The sequence below is a fragment of the Opisthocomus hoazin genome, chromosome 4 (genome assembly GCF_030867145.1).
Source record: "Opisthocomus hoazin isolate bOpiHoa1 chromosome 4, bOpiHoa1.hap1, whole genome shotgun sequence".
Taxonomy (NCBI): Eukaryota; Metazoa; Chordata; class Aves; order Opisthocomiformes; family Opisthocomidae; genus Opisthocomus; species Opisthocomus hoazin.
In genome coordinates this window covers 27026892-27045576 of record NC_134417.1, presented here as the reverse complement: position 1 = coordinate 27045576, position 18685 = coordinate 27026892, and the positions used below count along the sequence as shown (strand labels likewise).

At 48.7% G+C, this 18685-nt stretch overlaps 1 protein-coding gene across 3 annotated transcripts in view; it reads right to left on the bottom strand.

The window, feature by feature from the left end:
- Positions 1–10841: 10841 nt before the first annotated feature.
- IFT80 (intraflagellar transport 80) overlaps positions 10842–18685 on the bottom strand; it is a 55145-nt gene continuing 47301 nt past the window's right edge. For 2 of the 3 annotated variants that reach the window (XM_075418391.1, XM_075418393.1), the window contains 5 exons: positions 18629–18646; positions 16295–16384; positions 16025–16197; positions 14767–14890; positions 10842–12081 (listed from right to left, as the gene is read on the bottom strand). In XM_075418391.1, the coding sequence (XP_075274506.1) occupies positions 11968–12081; positions 14767–14890; positions 16025–16197; positions 16295–16384; positions 18629–18646 (519 nt within the window). In that variant the 3' untranslated portion in view covers positions 10842–11967. The remainder of the gene's footprint in view (positions 12082–14766; positions 14891–16024; positions 16198–16294; positions 16385–18628; positions 18647–18685) is intronic. The other variant, XM_075418392.1, reaches the window with a different exon arrangement.

Here is an 18685-nt window from a genome sequence, read left to right as displayed (position 1 = left end):
GAAACCTCAGCTTCATTATTTTCTGGGCTCCCCAGTTCAAGAAAGATGAGGAGCTACTGGAGAGAGTCCAGCAGAGGGCTACGAGGATGAGGAGGGGACTGGAGCATCTCTCCTACAAGGAAAGGCTGAGGGAGCTGGGCTTGTTCAGCCTGGAGAAGAGAAGGCTGAGAAGGGACCTTAGAAATGCCTCTAAATATCTGCAGGGTGGGCGTCAGGAGGACGGGGCCAGACTCTTTCCAGTGGTGCCCAGCGACAGGACAAGGGACAATGGGCACAAACTGAAGCAGAGGAAGTTCCAGCTGAACATGAGGAAGAAGAACTTCACTCTGAAGGTGACGGAGCCCTGGCCCAGGCTGCCCAGGGAGGCTGTGGAGTCTCCTTCTCTGGAGATATTCCAAACCCCGCGTGGACGCGGTGCTGTGCAGCCTGCTCTGGGTGACCCTGCTTGGGCAGGGGATTGGGCTGGGTGACCCACAGAGGTCCCTGCCAACCCCGAACATTCTGTGATTCTGTGATTCATTATGGTTTTTCCCAATCAGTTTTCCCATATTTGGGGGAAAACATCTAAGAAAAAAAGAAATGCAGATGTGAAGCACACAAAGAGCATTTGAGGTAGCAGGCTCCCGCGAACGTGAGTTCGGAGCTACAGAAATGCTAATGGTCGCAGGGACAATTACTTGCGCTATAAAATCATTATTTTGCCAGGTCAGCTCTTTGGCACAGTTTGAAAGGTTGGGAAGTCAAGTATTTAACGATCCGCTGCTCTAACGGGATCGATGTATTTCTGCAGGGGTCATTTGCAGCATCGATAATGGTGCATTCCCCGCCAAACTGGAGAAAATCAACTTCTAAGGCTTCTTTCCCAGAAACTGCTCGGCGGCCCCAGGATTTGCCGGAGACACCGGGCAGCCGCAAAGCGGGTTTCCCAAGGCTTGTAAGGACCAGCGCCCAGGCGAGGAGGAGAAGGAAGCCTGAAAAAGGAGAGAGGTTCCGATGGGCAAGGTCTTCACATCTTCACCCGTGTTTGGGCTGGCTCCGTGAGGAGAGATGCTTCTCCTTCACTCATATTCTGCTTTAGCATTTAAAAATTAAAATAAACAAGTAAATTATATATACATATTAAATATATATATATATAATAAAAGAAAATTAATGCAGGACTTCTCACAACTAAACTTACGCCATCCTTTTTTTGCTGGGAAACCCATATCTGTGAGAACGTGTCTTGGTTTTTCAGCTCCCCACCTTCCCAGAAGACTGTTTCACTTCTTCCCCCATTGCCCGCGGGGTTTTTCCCCTGGCTGTGACCCTTCCAGTTGTGGACGAGCGCTCATGGCCATGTCCCAGCAGCGGCAGGGGCACGGTGATGGGGATGGGAGGACCATGATGTGGGTGGTGGGGCAAGGGGCTGCAGCGGTGCTGAGCCATGGTCCCTGCGCCTGGTCTGTAGGGCTCACTCCCAAGTGCAGTAACCAGGGTCTTGCCTGGTTTTTTGAGACCTAAAGAGGCCGCGGTTCCAGACGGTTGAGCGATAGAGGCCTTTGTGGATGGTCGATTAAAAGAACACATGCTACAGCAAGTTAACAATTTTCAAGACTAATTCTGACAAATTTCTGGGCCACCTCACCCATAATTTCATTTCTTTTTCATTGGTGAGAAAGGCCATGGCGATGTCCTACGCGTGGGTCGGGGCGATCCCAAACACGAGTACAGGCTAGGTGGAGAGTGCCTCGAGAGCAGCCCTGAGGAGAAGGACTTGGGGGTGCTGGTGGGTGAGAAGCTCAACATGAGCCGGCAATGTGCACTGGCAGCCCAGAAAGCCAACCGTGCCCTGGGCTGCATCCAGAGCAGCGAGGCCAGCAGGGCGAGGGAGGGGATTCTGCCCCTTGGCTCCGCTCTTGTCAGACCCCACCTGAAGTCCTGCGTCCAGCTCTGGAGCCCCCAACATAAGAAGGACATGGATATGTTGGAGCGGGGCCAGAGGAGGCCACGGAGATGATCCGAGGGCTGGAGCACCTCTCCTCTGAGGACAGGCTGAGGGAGCTGGGGCTGTTCAGCCTGGAGAAGAGAAGGCTCCGGGGTGACCTTAGAGCAGCTGCCAGTGCCTGGAGGGGCCGACAGGAAGGATGGAGAGGGGCTTTTCACAAGGGGGTGCAGTGATAGGACACGGGGGAACGGCTGTGAACTAAAAGAGGGCAGATTTAGATTAGAGATTAGGAAGAAATTCTTCCCCATGAGGGTGGTGAGGCCCTGGCCCAGGCTGCCCAGAGAAGCTGTGGCTGCCCCCTCCCTGGCAGGGCTCAAGGCCAGGTTGGATGGAGCTCTGAGCAGCCTGGTCTGGTGGAAGATGTCCCTGCTCATGGCAGGGGGATTGGAACCAGATGAGCTTTAAGGTCCCTTCCAACCCAAACCATCCTATGATTCTATGATGTGGAAAGCATCTTGAACTACCTACAAGCGCTCCTGTCACTGCTAATCGAAGCGCTGCTTGGCTTTACTACTGCTCTCCTACCCCCACCAAAAGCACTTGCAGGATGACGCACAAGCCCAGCATTCGAAGAGTCAGGCGCCTGGGAAAAAAGGCAGCGAAGTTTTGATCTCACCAGGAGAAACCTCTCTGAGCACACGGGGACCGCTCCAGCGCGCAGGGACACTCAACGCCCTTCGGTAGCTGATGGCATCGATCTGCCAGAAGCTTTTGGTGCTACGGATCAGTATGAAGGTTCAAACTGTTGAATATGAGCCTTAACACAGATGTAATTAACCGCCTATAGGCTCACTTAGAAGAATTACAAGGTAAATTATGAGGTTTGAATCCCAGACTCTCCTGCAGAAGTGCCTGAGCATTCCCTGAACAACGTGCACCCAGCCGGGTAGGTGTTTGTCACCCTGTTTTGAGGTCCTGCATGCAGGGGGGGGAAGAGTCGAGGGCAGCTCCTCAGGGAGCCGAGCTCCAGTTTTCTGCATCCCAGTTTTCACCACCCCGGTGCTCAGCAGTCCGGCTCCCTGCCCGGTGACGGGGCCACTGGAGACCCCAGGGTGGCTGCATCCCCTGCCCCATCTCTCACCAGTTGCCATCCCAGGGAGCTGGCAGGCAGCCCCTACACCACGCTGGCTCTCAGCAGAGCAGCCACGCTTCCAAAAATCACCTATCCCTCACCCCAATGGGCAGCCGCAGCTGCCGATGGCTTCGTTACTCACATTGGTGACACCAGTTACTCCTGCTGGAACCAATTATCCACCTCCAGAGTTGGTATTTCTGCTTTTTCCCAAGCCGGGCATGGGGCTGCAGGAGCTGCTGGAGGGAGCATAGCTGCATACCAGGATTTTAATCCTTATTTCTCTGTGCTATCGCAGCCCCCTGTTCCCTCTAGCCATGGTTTTCCTCGTCTGACAGGGCGCAGAGCCCCATCCTCACCTACTTCTCCAGGCTGAGCACCAAAGCCCAGCCCGCAGCATGTGCTGGAGGGCCAGCCAAAACGTTAGCTTTAATGAGCTTTAATATTTCATAGCGCCTGATTGCGGAGTTACAGCTTATCAGAAATGTTGTTAAAATGCAGTGCTGTATTAATGGATGGGTAGGCTTCGCCGGGCGCCCTGCTGTTTACTCACCATCATATTGGTCTTTAAAAGCTCACATCGGTTAATATCAAGAGTTTGGAGAAACCGCGGCCTGGCAGGGAGTTGCTGCCGGAGCCGATCCTGCCGGCCACGGGCCGGGACGCGTCCCCGAGGCTCAGTGCCAGGGTCCCCGTGGAGAACCGAGTCGGCTCTGCCCGCGCAGTCGGTCCAAGAGCAGCTGGGTTGGGGCCGTGCCCTGCTGCTGCTGCCCTCCTGCTGCGGCTCTGTGCCCACCTTCCCCCTGCTCCCAGCTCCAGCGCCCTTCTGCAGGGAGAAATGCCTGTAAACCAAGGAAACGTGTGCAGAATAAAGCCCTGAAGATACAAAAAGAAACCGTGGTTTCTCATTGTTTGAAGCCCGGCACCATTGACCCCCTCCTTCCTTTCAGATTATTTTTATGCAAACTGCCCAATGCCATATGGCCGCTGAGACCCTTTTCCTCCCACCTTTGCTCCTGAGCACCGCAAAATCTGTAACAGATACGACAGGCATGAATTACCCAACCGTAGAGACGACAGCAGGAGAATCACAGATACCAGCAGCAAAATAATCGCAGGTTGAGTAAACAGGACGAAGGAAAGGCATGCGCTGCACGTGACGGTCACGCCGGTGGCTCAGCTGCCGCGTTATCAGATTTGGCATGGCCGCTTCAGAGGAAACCAAGCAGAAAAGTACTCGGAGAAGTACTCATTTTTGCCATGTTTCGTATTAGCAAGTTTTTCCATGACTCGATCAGACCTCCCTCTCCTCTCCCGGTCACCTGAGGAGTTTTGCAGCTGAGCTGAGGGTAACCAGCAAACAACGCAGCTGAGGGGCTGAATAAAGTGGTGGATTGGGTCGCCAGAAGTGCGGGCAATGGTCACTGCTGGGTGACACAGGGACCCCCCGGCCTTGCCAACAGGCAAGAAGCTGTGAAACCTTAATGGTAGGAAGAAAAACCAGCAGAAAGAAAGAATGAACAGCTCACTCTCCTCTGTGCCTTGCACGGGAGCCAGGCTGCTGCCTGCTCCGACACTGCAGGTGTCTTGTTCAAGCGGCAAAATCAGGGGTAGGCTCTGCACCTTGCACTTCCCCTCCCACGGGTCGCCCGGGGCTCGGGTATCACTTGTCCTCTGTCCCTGGGCACTGCTCAGCACCATGCCCCCGGGTACCACTCATCCCTGTGTCCTCGGATCCTGCTCAACCCCGCATCCTTGGGTGCCGCTCATCCCCACATCCTCAGGTTCATCCCCACGTCCTCAGGTTCATCCCCACATCATTGGGTACTGCTCACCCCAAGTGCTCAGGTGTAATCCCCACGTCCTTGGGTACCACTCATCCCCACGTCCTTAGGTTCATCCCCTCATTCTCGGGTACCGCTCATCCCCACATCCTCAGGTCTATCCCCAAATCCTTGGGTACCACTCATGCCCACGTCCTCAGGTTCACCCCACATCCTTGAGTACTGCTCACGCCCACATCCTCAGGTTCATCCCCAAATCCTTGGGTACCATTCTTCCCCATGTCCTCAGGTTCACCCCCAAATCCTCCTCGGGTACCGCTCATCCCCACATTTTCAGGTTCATCCTCAAATCCTCAGGTACTGCTCCTGCCCATGTCCTCATGTTCATTCCCACATCCTCGGGTACTGCTCATCTCCATGTCCTCAGGTTTATCCACACATCCTTGGGTACCATTCATCCCCACATCCTCAGGTTCATTCCCACATCCTCGGGTACTGCTCTTCCCCACATCCTCAGGTTCATCCCCACATCCTTCAGTACCGCTCATCCCCATGTCCTCAAGTACTGCTCATCCCCACATCCTTGGGTACCATTCATCCCCATGTCCTCATGTTTATCCCCAAATCCTCGGGTACTGCTTATCCCCACGTCCTCAGGTTCATCCCCACATCCTCTGGTACCGCTCATCCTCGCGACCTTGGGCTCAGCCCACATCCTTGGGTACCGCTCATGCCCACGTCCTCAGGTTCATCCCCGCATCCTCGGGTACTGCTGATCCCTGCACCCCTGGGCTGACCCCGCACCCTCGGGTACCGCTCAGCCCCACCTCCTCTAGCGCAGACCACCCCCGCTCAGGGACCCTCTCCCCGCTGGGGGGAAACCACGCTCTGGCTGAGCGGCCAAGCTTCGGGGCACCCCGAGCTCGCAGCTGGGCTGGCGGGGGACACCCCGCCGGGAGAGGCCGGGCCGGGCTGCGGGAACACCCCCCCCCGCAGCCCGTCCCGCACCGCCGCCGCCCCATCAGCCCCTGAACCGCCGCCAGAACGGCCCCGTCCGTTCCTCCTCGGCGATAAAACCCGGCCGGGAGCGGAGCGAACCCGTCGGGGGGACGGAGCGGGGCGAGGGGGGGGATGACGGGCGGGCGGGGGCCGGCGCCGTGCGGGCGGGGGGGCTGCGGCGGGGCCGGGGGCGGGCGGGGAGCGGCGGGTGCGGGACGCGCTCCTTGGCTTCCGCGGGCGCGGTGGCTGGCGCGGAGGCTGGCCGCGCTGCTCGTCCTCCTGGCTCTGCTGGCCGCCGGCTGCCTCCTCCGCCGCCGCGCCTGCCCCCCCGCAGCCCCCCGCCGCCGCCTCCCGCTCGGCCCCGCCGCCCCCCCGCAGCCGGGGCCGGGGCTGGAGCTGCCGCCGCTGCCCCTCTACGAGGAGGTGAAGAACCTGCCCAGCTACGAGGAAGCGCAGCGGTGTCCCCGCCGACCCCCCGGAGACGGGCAGGGGGACGGGGGGGGGGGTCCGCGGCTGAGCCCCCCGGGCGGTGGGGGACCCCGGCGGAACGCGGCGGGGGGGTGCCGGGGACCCCCGGGGGATGCGAGGCCGGAGACTGGAGGTCTCGGGGGGGGACGGGGGAGGGACACGGTGGACCCCCAGGGGAGATGCATGGATGGCGGTGGCGGGGTGGCTCGGCGGGCTCTGCAGAGGGGGTGTGCGGGGGTCCCGGAGGGGCTGGCGGGCATAGGGGGGACGGAGGGGTTCCCGGTGGGAGAGCCTGCATGATGCCGGGGGTCCCCGGAGGGGACACGAGCTGCGGCCTGAGGAGCCCCTGCCCGCCTCCCCGGGGTGTGTGGTGGCCAGAGACCGCTGGCAGACCCCAGACCCCGGCCAGGGCTGGTTAAGAGTAGGAATAAGTCATCCAGGAGGTGCTGACTTGGGGACATTGCCTCCGGTACGACGACATTGCCTCCAGTACAACATCTCCTCCAGTACGACGTCGCCTCCAGTACAATGACATTGCCTCTGGTACAACGACATCGCCTCCAGTACGACATCGCCTCCAGTATGACATCGCCTCCAGTATGACATCGCCTCTGGTACAATGACATCGCCTTCGGTACGATGACATTGCCTCCAATACAATGACATCACCTTCAGTACAACGACATCACCTCGGGTACAATGACACTGCCTCCGATGCAATGACATCACCTCCAGTACAACGACATCGCCTCGAGTACGACAACATTGCCTCCAACACAATGACACGACATCACCTCCGGTACAACACCACCGCCTCCAGTACGACATCACCTCCAGTACAATGACATTGCCTCTGGTACAACAACATTGCTTCTGATACAGTGACATCGCCTCTGATACAACGACATCACCTCCAGTACAACAACATTGCCTCCAACACAATGACACGACATCGCCTCTGGTACAACGACATTGCCTCTGGTACGATGACATCACCTCCAATACAACGACATCGCCCCCAATAGAAGGACATGGCCTCCGGTACGATGACATCACCTCTGATACAATGGCATCACCTCCAATATAATGGCATCGCCTCCGGTACAATGACATTGCCTCCAATACAACGACATGGCCTCTGGTACGATGACATCACCTCTGATACAATGACATCACCCCCGGTACAATGGCATCACCTCCAATACAATGGCATTGCCTCCAGTACAATGACATCACCTCCGGTACAGTGACATGACCTCCAGTGCAACGACATCACCTCTGGTACAACAGCATCGCCTCCTGTATGATGACATCACCTCCAGCACGACGACGTGCTCTTCGTGGGGTGAGGGACAGCGCTGGCTGCAGCCCGGCGCAGCCCCCCCGGCTCCCCTCGCCCGGGCGCGCGCGGTGGGCTGGTGCGTGGCGGGAGTGGCGGGCTTGCTGTCTGCGGAAACGGCAGGAGAATGCGCGCGGTGACCGCACGGCGTCGGCGTGACGGAGCGATGCTCACGCCTCCCGCGCCCACGGGTGGTCGGGGTAGGTGCGAGTGCGGGGGGAACGCAGGGTCGGCGTCGTGCCGTGGCAGTGCGTGGCCTCACCTCTGTCAGCGAGGCAGAGGGAGGAGAACATCTCCAAAGCTTGCTAATAAAATATTCGCGCCTCCCGGTACTGTGCTTTTTATTTCACCGTGGCGGCCCAGGATCAGTTCTGCTCCAAGGGAAATTCGTGGCTTGGTCCAGCACAGGCCACACCACACCTTGACCGCTGCCAGGTCTCCTTTGGGCCTCCACAAACCCTCTGAGAAACCAGTGACCTCGCTCTCTGGGTCCCAGCTTACAGGCAAGGGCGGCAAAGAATTTCAGGTGCGAGAGAGCCATTCCTCGGGCTGCGGATCCGAGGCTTTGGATGGACGTCAGATACGGATACAGGTGTGGGTATCGGTGTGGGCACCTGAATTTGGAAATATGTCTTGCTGTGGCTTCTGACCATTTCTATATCGCAGCTAAAAATGCGAAGGCAGAAAGATGTTCCCAGATGCTGCGTAAAATCCTCGCATCGAGTTGAAGCGGCAGTCGTATTTTTACTAGAATTGAGGTTAGGCCTTTTTTATACGCTGCAGGGGACAGAGATGGCCGAAGGAGGAGGAGGAGGAGGAGGGCCTGAGACGGTTGGAAGAAGACCTCATCCAGAGGAATGGGGTTTCCAGAGAAACCAGAGCCCATCCTGCACGCTTTCTCACTGGGAGCTTCGCGGCTTGCGTTAACGCAGGTCCCGCTGTGCAGACGAGTTGTGGCGCTGGGGATAACGCGGAGTCTTCCTCACAAGCAGGGAAAACCCCGAGGAAACCAGCCCGCCTCTTCGTTTCTCCATCCCAAAACCTCCACGCCTGCAAAGTGGCCGCAGCGCCAGCGCCGAAGGAATGGCAGAATTGGAGGGGAAAGATCGATTCCTCTAGAATTTGCTTGACTTTTTCAGCCCAAACACTGAAATACGGTGAGTTCCGCTGCTGACTCACAGTTGACCACGCACAAAGCCCACGGATACGGAGTTTTTTCAGGATTTGTGGCCAGGTGCTGCCTGGCTTCTGCACCCACCGTGCCGAGGCAGGAGCAGTTCTGTGCGCAACGAGGGGAGCGGTGTTCGGACCTTTTTTAAAAAGCAGTGTTTGACAGGAAGTCTCTTTTTTTCTTGAATAAAATACGCTGCAGTATAATTTTTTTATGTCCCTCTCAATAGGAAATATTAGCACATTTTTTAGTGTTCTCCTTTAATATTGCATTATTACTGAATCACAGAATCCCAGCATGGCAGGGGTTGGCAGGGCCCTCTGTGGGTCACCCAGCCCAACCCCCTGCCCAAGCAGGGTCACCCAGGGCAGGCTGCACAGCACCGCGTCCAGGCGGGTCTGGAATATCTCCAGAGAAGGAGACTCCACAGCCTCCCTGGGCAGCCTGGGCCAGGGCTCCGTCACCCTCAGAGGGAAGAAGTTCTTCCTCGTGTTCAGCTGGAGCTTCCTCTGCTTCAGTTTGTGCCCATTGCCCCTTGTCCTGTTGCTGGGCACCACTGGAAAGAGTCTGGCCCCGTCATCCTGACACCCACCCTTCAGTCCAGCACAGGGCTATGAGGATGATGAGGGGACTGGAGCATCTCTCCTATGAGAAAAGGTTGAGGGAGCTGGGCTTTTTCAGCCTGGAGAAGGCTGAGAGGTGACCTTAGAAATGCTTATAAATATCTGCAGGGCAACCAGTAATGGATCAGCTGTTTCATTTACAGCTCTGGAAGGTTTTAAATCAGGGTTTGGGCAAGGAGGTAACATGACACAAACACAAGCAGGGTAGAAGTACTTTTGATCTTACTTTGCTCTTGCCAATACGCAAATCTTGTCTGAATACAGCAGGACTGGCGCAGCAAGGCATGTACGCCAAGTTTGCTGCAGCGTGTTCTAAACACACCCAAAACATCTGTATCCTCCTCCCATTTCTTTTTACTTAGTAGATGTCTTTAAAAGAACTGTCGAAAACGACTGAAAACAGGCAGACAAATGCAGTGCGGAACTTAACAACACCTAAACTAGCACAGAAATATGTTGGACTCAACAGCCAGCACTTCTCTTGAAATGGCAGCTCTGCCATGTAAAAACCCTGCAAGAATCCCAGGCAAGACATAGAAGAACGTCTTCTTCTCGGAATATTTTGAAATTTATATTTCCTACCCAAGGCGGGAATTGCACCAGGTTACCTGCATATTGGAGCCTGGTGAAAATAAAGAACTAACAGTGCTTTTCCAAAATATTTTTCTTTGTTTTTTATTCTTTGTTTTCCTATTGAACACAAACACGTTCAGCACAGCGTGTAGTTCAGGACTGGACGTGCATGGAAAAAGACAGATCTAATCAGCAATGAATACCTTAAGGTGTTTATTGTGCCTTGGCTAGGAACTAACAACCTTTCCCATCACCTGCTCATCAACACCAAGACACAGAGACCCAGCCAGAAGCGCTGAGGTACGCGTTCTGTGAACGACATCGACATCAACCTGAAGGGCGGGTGGTCTAGGACAGCACCTCTGCTAGCGTGGCATCCTCTCCCTCGTTTGCTCTCGGTCTTCGCAATGGTTAATTGCTGCACCAGGCATTGGTAAGCAGCCGAGTGAATCTGCTGCCTCTGCTGCGCTTCCAACGGGCCCAGGAATGAAAGAGCAAGATCGAGCTGAGGCCCCGAACTTTGTATCACCACCAGACTGGTCTTCAAAAAGTGCTTACGCTGCATCACAAATCTGAGTCAGGCTTCATCAATTTAACATTAAAGACTTGCCATTAGTGATATTTTTGGGTTCGTTCTGGAACTAGTAAGTGCTCTCTGCAAGTCAATAGAAGGTGAAGGTGTTTGCTTTGCCACATGCCAGGACACCAGAGCACTGCAGAGCTTCAGATGAGCCGCATCAAAATCGCTGCTTTATTCTGCAGTCAGGTGAATCAGTGGAGATCACCTAATGCATCATCTGTGACGTACATTTAAAAAACCCCACCCACTTTTATTCGTTTTTATTAAGAAATTTATGAACTATGTAAAAAGTGTCAAATAGTGGTTTACAAAAGAGAAGAAATTTGCCATATATACAGCTATTTAACATTTCGATAGTGCCATTTGAAAGATACATATTATACAACGTCAGTTATGAATAACCGGCCCACCTATTTACAATGCAAAGGGCTTCTGCAAAGAACATCTAACAAACGCAGCCCCTTTCAGATGTAAAACAAAGAAAACGATATCTTGATGAAGTTACACAAATGTAAACCCAGCATTTTCAAATGAGGTGCTCAGGGCAGAACAACATGCGTGGAAAGCTCTTTCTTATTTTAAACAAATATGATATTTTAAGCTCAAGGAAGCTCTCGATATCATTGTCAATACATGTTAGATGCTACAAAACCAACCAACAATGCTGTTTGTTACTTCAAACAACATTTAAAGCACATTCCATAGTATTTTAAACAGTTTACATTATCTCAGAAAATACCCTTGCTTGCTAAATAGTTTGCTACAATGACAAAAAAACTGAGTTGCTGAAGTAATCTGAAATCTTCTACTAACGAACTTGCTAGTATGTATGTACTGGCAGAAATATGTATTACCGTAACTGTGAGTGAAATCTTCTTTTGTATGTCATAGGTGAAAGCTCCTTTTTTAATTTTCAACACATACGGTTTGCTAAATTTGTTTTAGGGCAATTTAGACAAGTCTTTTCAGAGGTCCCTGAGGTTGCAGAAGTAACCAAACAACTTAACTAGGTGCTTAAACAGAGAAATCGGTACTTAATTAGAGGCAATCAAGGTTAAATAATTTTAATGGCAATGAAAATTCAAAAGCCACTAACGGAAAGACAGTTGATTTCCCTTTTTTCTCATACAGGTATTATGAACTACAGTGTAGCTACTCACTGGAGCAAGGACATCAGAACATAAACCCAGCTCAAAATGAGACTGTAGTAAATAAATAATTCTGCCTGTCACTCAACAATTAACAAGACCTACACGAATTCTCATTCCTGCTCCCCGCAAAATGTTTGCTGCGGGGTTGTTTTTTGTGTTTGTCAAAACATGCCAGTACGAAATATTCCAGAAGCACTTCTTCAGGTGACCAAAAGCACAGTTATTGCTGTACAGTGACACTAGCTCTCACTGCAGGACTGGCTGCTGCTCGTTCTCTTTCTTTAGCAATTTCCATCTCTATTTTGGCTTTAATCTTATTCCAATCAACTTCCAGCTGTAAAAACAGAAAAGCGAGTACGCAGAGGTCAGTAACATTGTATAGAGAGGTCAAGCAGATAGCTATTCAACAACAGGACAATTCCAAGTTACAATTACAAAGTGACCGTGTCAGTCGTTACACAGTTCTTCACGTGTAACTGACGACTTACACCAGTGGGACGTACGAAGGCACAGCTCAGTTCTAACAAACGGACCTTTCCATCTTCATTTGAATTTAATGACATCTGTGTCCAGTTCCTGAGAATCTAGCCCTTTATCAATAATACGTTGCAGGGATGTCTTTCGACTGCACCCAAAGTCCAGCAAGTAAACTGACAGCATATTACACTGGTTAGCTGATGTAACAGAAATCAGACTTCTGCTTGAAATTTGTTTTCGACGTCGATAAATGTTTTAGCTTTATCTTGGCATTTCTCCAGCTGCAGAGAATCATCATATTCTGACTGTGCTCTGTTTCAGTGAAACTTCAGACAACAGGTACAGTACAATATCCGCAGTACAGCGGGGTACAATAGTTGTCTGTCTTTCCAAAAATGCTTGACAAGAAAGAATGGATCACAGTGCACCTGACGACTATAAAAACTGGGCAAAAATGCAACTGTGAAGTTCAGTTTCACTGCTGGAGAATTAACACTGTCAAAGAGGGACCGGGAAAAAAATCTCAACTGCTGCAGAGGGAATTTTCAGAGTAGCTCTTACTCTGTTAACTAAGCCTTGAAATAACAAGGGAGTTTCTCTGCGAGGGAAGATGCAACTGCAGTACCCACATTCTCAGGTGCAAAGGTTAATCCCTCAATTCAGGATGCACTTACTGGGACCAGGTGCTTTGGATCTGATGACTGAAATCTTTATGCAGCTCTAAGAAAGAATGTGTTGGCTTTAACAGCTGTCATACAGATGCTAAGCACACCACGGCTAGGGCTAGTTCTACCATCTAGCCCAGCACGCTACTTGCCAGGGAAGCCAACCACCCTTGCCAGTGACACCTAGGAACTGCCAAGATGTGGATTCTCAGGATACATATTAGGTTCATAATACCTTCTATATAAAGATGTGAGATACAACAACTAAGCACATTGTTTAGATTCCGTATCTGACTGCAGATCAGTGCTCTCAGATGGACTACAGAAAAGAGGCAAAAAGCTGAAGCCTGAAGGTGGTGAGAGGGAAGCCAAGACCCTTTTTTTTTTTCTGTGACAAGGAACAGCAGCACATAATCTTGCTTTTCTCTTCAACGTGCTTAACATTTCCATCTAACTTTGCTATAGGAGTCTAACAGGCTGCATTAAGAATTTAGTTACCACCGTAGCCAACAGCTTAAAACCCACTTCATTCAGCAGGTTCCCTCCTAGTTTCAGATCCACCAGACAAGACCTCTAAAACACGGACATGGACGTGGAACACAGCTCAAGGACTTCTTTACTCCAGGAACCTTCTCCAGTCTGAGACCGAAGTTTCAGGATTGAGTGTAAGGTGAAACAGGCTCTTTTTGCGCTACTCTGCTCACATTTTGTCACTGACAAGGTGTTATTGCTTAGGAATCCTTCCAGAAACTACAGCTTTCTTGATGATTTAAAGACAAGACAGTATTATCTAAAGAGTTTCTTTCAGAAGCATCAGGGGATTAACATGATTTTTGCTCCATAATGGATTGAAAGTACGCAGGAGCCATACTTCCAGCACAGCAGCTGAAATTGCTTGCATGGTAAGAGTGCTTGGAATCTGTTCTGTTATTTTTCTGTATTTCCTAGGCAAAGTACTGCAGAATGGTTCACTGGGGGGCTGGATATTGTGCAGATTTTTATTCTTGTTTAGGAAATGAAACATGCTTTCTAGAAGCGCTAAAAGCTAATGACTTACATTAGAAATTGAGCTTTATTGGAAGTGTAATGGGCACCGTCCAATTAAGGGATCGGAGCTAACAGCTCGGATGTATTTCCTGAGCTACACTGGATGAAAGGCCCTGACACAGTCGAAGTACACATCTCTTTTCACCCTCAAAATGCTTAGGAATAGTGAGGGGAAGAGCAGGAAGGCCGTAAGGGCTGCCTACGGTGCACATGTGGGTGCCTCTCATAAAGGAAACACGCAGAAATACTCCAGTGGAATCTAAGGTACTTCTAGCTTAGCAACTGTAAGATCTGTCCTCAGTCTTTAAGATCTGAGAAATGCTAATAAATTGAAATGACCTGCTGTTGATGGAGAGGGTTTCCAGAGGTCTGAAGAAATTGGGTATTTAGCTATTTCTCACATTTGGTAGAATGGTTCATAGTTCAGTCTTAAATCTATTTGGATACGTTCGAGTTTTGTTATGGCTGCTATCCATAAAATCACATCAAAAATGCTGACGACATTTAAGAGGTACACATTCAACCACACTAAGGTCTAGCTCCCTGTTTACCAAAAACAACTGTGCCTTCATCTGTGTAATCCTTCCAGATATTAAATATATATAGACATTCTGTATCTGTGCCTTCAAATAAAGCACATGCACAACTATCACCAGCCAAGCAGCCACACGCCAAGCTATGAACTTGTAGTCAGATGCAAAATCTTTAGATTTTACACATTTGAACCGAAGATGGAAAACGTGAGCGCAATCCCGCCCCCCACGCTCCCAAACTGGCTACAGAGAGCAGGGTGACCTCAAGCCGTAGGAATAATTCTGAGGAATACTTACACCTTCCGCATATTGCAGAAATCTTTTGTTTGTTTCTTTTTTACCAAAGACCGCTAGGAACTTTTGTCGATAAGCCAGGACTGTGTCAACATGTGTCTTGTGCTTTACTGCTAGTTCTAGGGCCCTGGAATAAAACAGAAATGGGCTTGTCAGGCTATGCAAATGCTCTGGCACAACTACAATCACCATGGTTTTGCAAAATGATACGCTGAAAAGCGTTTGGGCTGCAGGCAAAGTTTCTTAATCTACAGTGCCAAGCAGTTTTACATTAGTATCAATCACAGGAGGTTAAAAGTAGTCAGCGAAGGAGACTGTCTACTTTACGATGCATGCAATGAAAAATATCCAACAACCATTTCTGTTGACAACCTCATCGTATCATCAGAGTTTGACAACAGGAGTCTCTTTACTTCAAGGAAATCAAACAGAATGGTTAGAGTTTAGCACTCTCAATATAAAGGGACAAAAGTAATAATTTTTAATAACTTTACTGTAGTCCGGAACCGCTTCTGAGTGGTGTCATAACACACATTTCTCATGTATGCTACACAGCATTTACGAATATTCCGTAGGCAGGAACGATTAGTCATTGGATTAGTATAATTGGTTATTCTCACATCTGCTTTCTCCTCAATGGCATATGGAATACTTACGTTTGGTATACACAGTTTTCAGATGATATATTTGGGGCAACATAATAAAAAACCCACAGATATGTAGGGGAAAACCAACTTTTTGCCCACAGTGGTATGAATACAATAGCAGATAAATTAGTAGTAAACGGCCTCAGAAGATTCTATTTTGTTTAAAGGAGAAATTCCTACTTTGTTTTCTCAGGTCTAATTCATATTTCACCCACCTACACAGTGCTGGGAGTCTGAATAGCCACATCTCTATTTTTAGCAACAAGACATTTCAAAACAGCCTTAATTCTTTGAGGGTCACATACAGTTCAAGGTATCACTAAGGACTTCTCTGTGTTAGCAATAATGAAAAAGCAAGATGTTATTTTAAAAAGCTTCCAAGCATGTTTTGGACTTCTATCACAGAATACTTGTAGCTTCTAAATATGGCAGAAAAAAAGTTACTTTGTTGGTTATTGCCAGGATGTGATTTACTTCATCTTTTTACGGCTCAGGGAAATTACAGATAGGAAATTAGTCAGCTAATTATCTGCAATAAAACAACCGATCTAAATAACGTGCAGGTTACCTCAATAAGACTGCTTATAAACGTGCTGTGTTTAAACAAATCCTACCTATCCCAGTTGTAAAGATTAATGTTGACTTGAATAGCTTGATAGATCAGCCCAGCTTGAAGCAGCAGGGTTTCAGCTTCTTGGGTGTTTCCACTGAACAGCAGGATATGAGCCATCCTTGACTCTTTTGATGGCAGATCTTTGATGGAATTGATATACTGAACTTTGTCAATCTGTTAACGAGACGTACAACAATTTAATCATGGAAATTCATCAATAAAATTAGTTTTGTAACAATTTAACTGGAAATAAAGAACTCCATTTTCTCACCTCACCAACTGATGCATAGGCAATTTCTGCCGTAGCCATGTCCTTGTTGGCAACCGCCATAGCAGCTAAACACGCCCACATAGTTTGATCCTGAAATTTTAAAAAAATACAACTCCTAAAACTTCAAATATTTACTATCATGCTAAAAATGGAAGTATACAAGTACTGAAAATAATGTGTAACAATATAACATATCTCAGTATGCCACTCATGGCACCGTGGTCTAAGTCCCTTAATAGAAAGTCACTACTTCATTATTTCTCCGAATTCCTTCATTACAAAAACTCAAATTTTGACCCGGCTTATCTCAACCTGGCTTCACAAATAACAGTACTGGAACTGTGATGCTGACAATAACAATAACTGTACATTTATCACAAATGTACTACAAATGAAAGGAAAAAAATTACTTGACTGTAGAACAGATGACGAACCTGCTGAAAAGTAAGTAAGAGCTTCAAAAGTTTGTCATATTTTCGGTACATTTTATGTTTAGAATTAAGAATTAGAAAAACACAGTGGTAATAATAGTATTACACCTTTGTTTTCTATTTTCCTGACTTTTGTATTTACCTTAAGGAAACCCCACTAACTCAGAAAAACATTTAGGAAAATGCCGACATTTTGGTATCCTCCCTTTTCAAGTCTGACTACATTATGATAAAGATATACTATTAAAACTTATTAGTTAATATAGTTTAGGCTACCACATCTGAAAACTCTAGTTCAGATAGGAAAAATACAATTTTGAATGCACTTCTCAGTCCACATGCACTCTAGGAATTAAGTGGGGTTTAATATTTTTGTTAAGTATGTTCAATAACAAATCTGAAAATAAACACTTTGCAATGAGAATAGGTTGTTAGAAGCAGCGAAGGATTACTATTGATTTAAGTCGGAATAAACAGCTACACTGAATCTGCTCTAAACATATTCCCATGCCCTGTCTTACAATTGCTTCTGTATGAAACAAAACTGGTAAGCCCCACTAAAGCCAATGAAATACTTTAATTTAGCCTAAGGCTACGGTTTCACTGTCCCCATCTCCGCACTTGCCCACGTGTTCCTGCTCTTCACCACAGTTCAGGACAAGAGTCACCCTCCTGCTGGTAGCCCACAGTTTGCGAGAATTAAAGTCATTCAGGGAATGAAATGCTCATCAAATCTTTTGTCATGTGCTCTTCCCTCTTCCCTATTATTTACAAAATTAAGCGATAAAATGCTGAAAGCTCAGCCTCTATGCAAAGAGCCATGTTTCTAGGAGTTCTTCACCAATGGGTCTTGCTGTTCTCTCTTTCCTCAGAAAAGACGGTCCATTTTCTTACTACTGATGGGAAATACTTTTAACTGTCTACTTGGGTTGCCAAAATCAACAGAGCAGCCCCGTAGTGCCAGGAAGAGTTTAGGAATGCTGAAGGAGAAACAGAGTGCTCAACCCAAGCCCAGCTGTGAGGGCTCTCCACCTTGCTGCAAGGGTGTTCCAGGTCAGCCCCCAGCCCAACTACCACAGACGGTGCAACAGAAGGGATATCCACAGCGTCTTGTTCAGGCGGGGTTAGATTACCTTACAACAAAGGCAAAAAACCTTTTTTTATAATCAGCGGAAAGGAGAAGTCTTCAAAGACTGAGACCGGGGTACCTAACTTCGATGCTTAAAACCAGATGATGTGAATGCTCTTCACACTGGAAAGAAAGATTCTGTTCCAGTTTTTCTTGAGAGAAAGGCCTTCCTCATTTGTTGACAGATATGGACTAATGAGGAAAAGCTCATAAAAAAAAGACAGTGAAAAAACGTGATACCTATATTGGGATTTCAATTTAAAAGGACAGAAAATTTTAAACATTTCTCCTTTTAAATATGGTTAAACTCTTTGGATGACTCTGTGAATAAGAATGAAGAGGATGCATGACAAGTTTGGCAAAAAAAAAAAAATCCTTGAATTAGAAAACCTTCATATTAATCAGAAATAAATAATCTTTTGCATATTACCACCTGCTACATATGTTTTATTTTTGAAGATGATGCATTTAGATTACTCAAAAAAGTTCACGTAATACTGCATTTGAAATTTGAAATCCCAGTTCCCGCTGCCAAATACTGGAATAAAAGCCTACTCTTAAAGGGGTAACACTGAAAACAAAAATAGTTATGCAACTCAAATTATCTGGATGTGTACTGATTTAAGAACGCAGATGCAAAAATATTTTAAATACACATTTAAGGTCATGATCATCATATGAAAATGCTAAACTCTTTTCTAGGAGTAAATGGGGGAAAGGAAGCAGGGTTTGGGGGGATTTTTGTTTGCCTGTTTTGAAGACTGCCAGACTCACCTCATCTGTTGCTGTTGCCTAAATACATACAAAGGAAAGCAAAGGGAAAAAAAACAA